Source organism: Xiphophorus hellerii, chromosome 12 (genome assembly GCF_003331165.1).
Source record: "Xiphophorus hellerii strain 12219 chromosome 12, Xiphophorus_hellerii-4.1, whole genome shotgun sequence".
NCBI lineage: Eukaryota > Metazoa > Chordata > Actinopteri > Cyprinodontiformes > Poeciliidae > Xiphophorus > Xiphophorus hellerii.
Genome location: NC_045683.1, coordinates 6,704,853 through 6,708,257, shown reverse-complemented (window position 1 = coordinate 6,708,257; position 3,405 = coordinate 6,704,853). Strand labels below are relative to the sequence as shown.

General features: G+C 44.0%; 1 protein-coding gene across 1 annotated transcript; it reads left to right on the top strand.

The window, feature by feature from the left end:
• Window positions 1-358: 358 nt before the first annotated feature.
• On the top strand, window positions 359-2,871 carry gas1a (growth arrest-specific 1a). The gene has a single exon (XM_032578975.1). The coding sequence runs from the start codon at window positions 940-942 to the stop codon at window positions 1,723-1,725; it is 786 nt and encodes a 261-aa protein (XP_032434866.1). The 5' UTR covers window positions 359-939; the 3' UTR covers window positions 1,726-2,871.
• Window positions 2,872-3,405: the final 534 nt, after the last annotated feature.

Sequence of the window (3,405 nt, the reverse complement as noted above, 5' to 3'; positions counted from 1 at the left end):
GCCAAAGCGCAAATAAAACTGGAAACCTGTTGAGTATTATGGGAAAACTGGGATAATAAAGTAGATAACTTAAAAAATAAGCCTACGTTCTATTCCAACTAATCTCATCTTATTATGACTTCAGGGTTCTCAGTTTTATTACAGTTAGTCCAGCGAGCACATAAAAGCTTTCGCAATAATGTCTCCACATAATTAGGAGCAATGTTCCCACCACTCAATCTACACTCAGGCGCATTCATCCTCTCCTCATGGAGTGTTTTCTCAAGACTCGACCTCCTCCCACCATAAACTCCCGCCCATTATTACGTACAAACCCTCAACAAGTTGCCAACCAATGAGGCGCACTTCACAAATGTATGGCGAGGGGGGCTGAGAAAGCCAAAGACAAATGCTCAAAGGGGTAGGGAGTGTAGGACCACTTTGAGACCCACAAGAGTTGTTGTTTCCCCCCTCGTACTGTTTGTTTCCAGTCCCTCTAACAAGCAGCGCTTAATGATCCAACGCACTCGGGGCTTGTCCGGCTTCTCTCTCCGGTTCCTGGAGATCCGCACAACGGAGACCCGCTGCAGTGGAGGCAGTTGTTCCTCTTCGATGTAATGAGAACTCTCCCACTTTTTGGGGGGAACTTTTCTCTCTCTCTCTCTCTCTCTCTCTCGGTGCGTCTGAGTTTCTGATTAAGTATTTAATTTTTTAAGTTTTTCCACGCCCAATCATGTACGGATAGCGGACGGTTCGCGCAGGAATCCGGCTCAAGTGGATCAGCGCTGACGGGTTTCTGGAGACGGGATTACACGGCACCGTGGCAACTCGCTGAACGCCCACACACGGGCCCGATAACGCACCATCTGGCCCGGAGTAAATAACACTTCTCCAGATTGGACAATATCAATGGATGGACTTATGACACTGCTTTGAATCTGGCCGAGTCAAGCAGCCATAATGGCAAACTCCAATCTTTCAATGCATGGTCTCTGCAGAGCTGTTTGGCCTCTTGGCTGCGTGCTTCTGATGTTTGGCTACTTCTCTGTGGCTTCCCCGCACCACGGTCGGCAGCTGATCTGCTGGCAAGCCATCCTAAATTGTAAAAACGAGCCCGGTTGCAACTACGCATATGACCACTACGTCCAGGCCTGCGAGCCTGTGCTGAGCGGGGCTAAGAAGAGGTGTCCCAGCCACTGCATCTCCTCGTTAGTTCAGCTCAACTTGACCAAAAGCGGCCCGGCTCTGGAGGACTGCAGCTGCGGCGAAGACTTGAGATGCGCACGCACCAAGCGGGCCATCGAGCCGTGCCTGCCGAGGACTACCAGCACGGGCTGTACAGAAGCCCGGCTGCAGTGCGGGAGAGACGCACAGTGCAGCTCCGCCATGCAGGACTACTTGCACCACTGCGGGAAACTTTTTAACGGCGCGATCTGCACGAACGCCTGCCGGAATGTGATCGCGAACATGCGTAAAATCCCCAAGGGTCAGAAGCTAGAGACGTGCATGTGCGACGGGTCGGAGAGGACCATCTGTGAGTTCGTTAAGAGCAGCATGAAGATGCTGTGCGTCGACAATCCAGACCCAGACAGGGAATACGGCAGCGGACGATGGCTCGACCAGGAGGACGATGATGACAACCCGGACGGCACAGTGGAACCGTGGAGCAGAGCCTCTCTCCCGGCTGCGGGCCGCTGGGGTCTGACCCTACTGGCTTCTATTTTGGGTCTATCGCCCCTCCTTTAATCTAAGGGTTTTCAATTGTTCCGATAAAAAGGCAATCAAAACTTTTGTCATCCATTGACCTGCTATAGTAAAAGCCTGACAAACTGAACAGAGTTTTCTGCGTCATCATAACTGCAAAATCCTCTGCAAAAAAGGATTAGAAAGATCTGACACCACTGCAGATGCTTTGCTTATGAGATAAGCTAAACAGAATTGCCTACTTTTTCCGGTCACAGACTCTCATTGTCATCCCGTCTTAATCAGCTGTGCACTGCCAATCTTTCTCCTTAGCTGTAAAGTATGAACTATTTTTGTATATGACAAGGCAGTTGCCATTTGGCACCACTGATACCTGATTTACAAATATTTAATGTAACTTGTAAATAAGATCAGGAGTAAAAGTGAAACAGTAATTTATTACATGCCTCCAAATAGCCAGCATGTGTATAGAGACTGAGAATTTCAGCTTTAAAGGGAATTTATTTTGACTGAAAATGGTGTAAATGCACTGTAAATATGTGTATAGCTAATATAGATTTTCTTTGCTATTTGTTCAGAAAATCCTCTATGTTTTAGGCTATGAGATGATTTATTCATAATGCAAAGTCTAGATTAAAAGCAAATGTCTAAATCCACTGTATTATTGCCTTAATGATATCCTTTTCCCCAAAGGCATAAAGGAAACTTGAAGATAAAATTTGTGACTGTGAGTTGTTTGTCTATTTGTGCCACATTGCTTCATTTGACAGTGTTAAACTAGATGATTCATGAAGTTTTGTAAAGTTTTGACTCAGCCACAGATATTTCTAAATTGATGCTCTGGATGCAATAAACAAACAAACAAAAAATATAATTAGCTTTAATAAACAAGACTGAACATTTTAGATAGGGTGTATTGCAAGCACTTAAGAGGCTTTTTTTTGTTTTTAATGTGCACTTCTGATCACTACGTTGCAATAGCAACCATTTTTATGCCTACTGAATGACAGTAATGTAAATCAGTGTGGAATGTTTTTTTTTTTGCTCATAAAACTTTATATGACGGCTAAAGATAAAAGAAGAGGTCACTTTTTGTCAGTAATCGTGGCTTTTGTTGAAAGCTGTAGCATTGCTCAGCTAATATGCTCCATTTTAATCAAATAAAGTACAATAATTTGACAAAACTAATGAAAAACTTTGTTAGAGATCCTTGTGTTGTTTCTTAACATTTTTAAAGACTTTTCGGCTTTTTTAAAATGTTCCCGACATTATTCCCAACCCTTGCTTCTGTAACTACAGTGGTACACACTCGTTTAAGTTTCCCCCTGCTGACTGATAGCCTAATGACCTGCAATGTCTTGATTTAGCTGCCTTTTGTCAAAAACAACTGTCGTCATAAATCAACAACCCCCCCTCTACAGCCACCAACCACTCAGCTCTTCCCTGAAAGTCAATGACAGCTAAAAACTTTGCCTCTATTTCCTTTACTTACACAAATTTCTGCAAATAATTATCTTTCACTGGGAAATTTATGTAGCATTTGAATTTGATTCCTGAGTATTTGCAAATAAATAAATAACAGGAGAAAAATGGGGGATGTTGCAGAATCATCTCTTTCGGTCGGTACTTTACATCCATGATGTGCTGCAAAATGTTTTATTAGCGCTGGGGACAAGGGCCCTCCAGCTGAATGGATGGAGGAGAAGTCGAGTGGCATCTTTG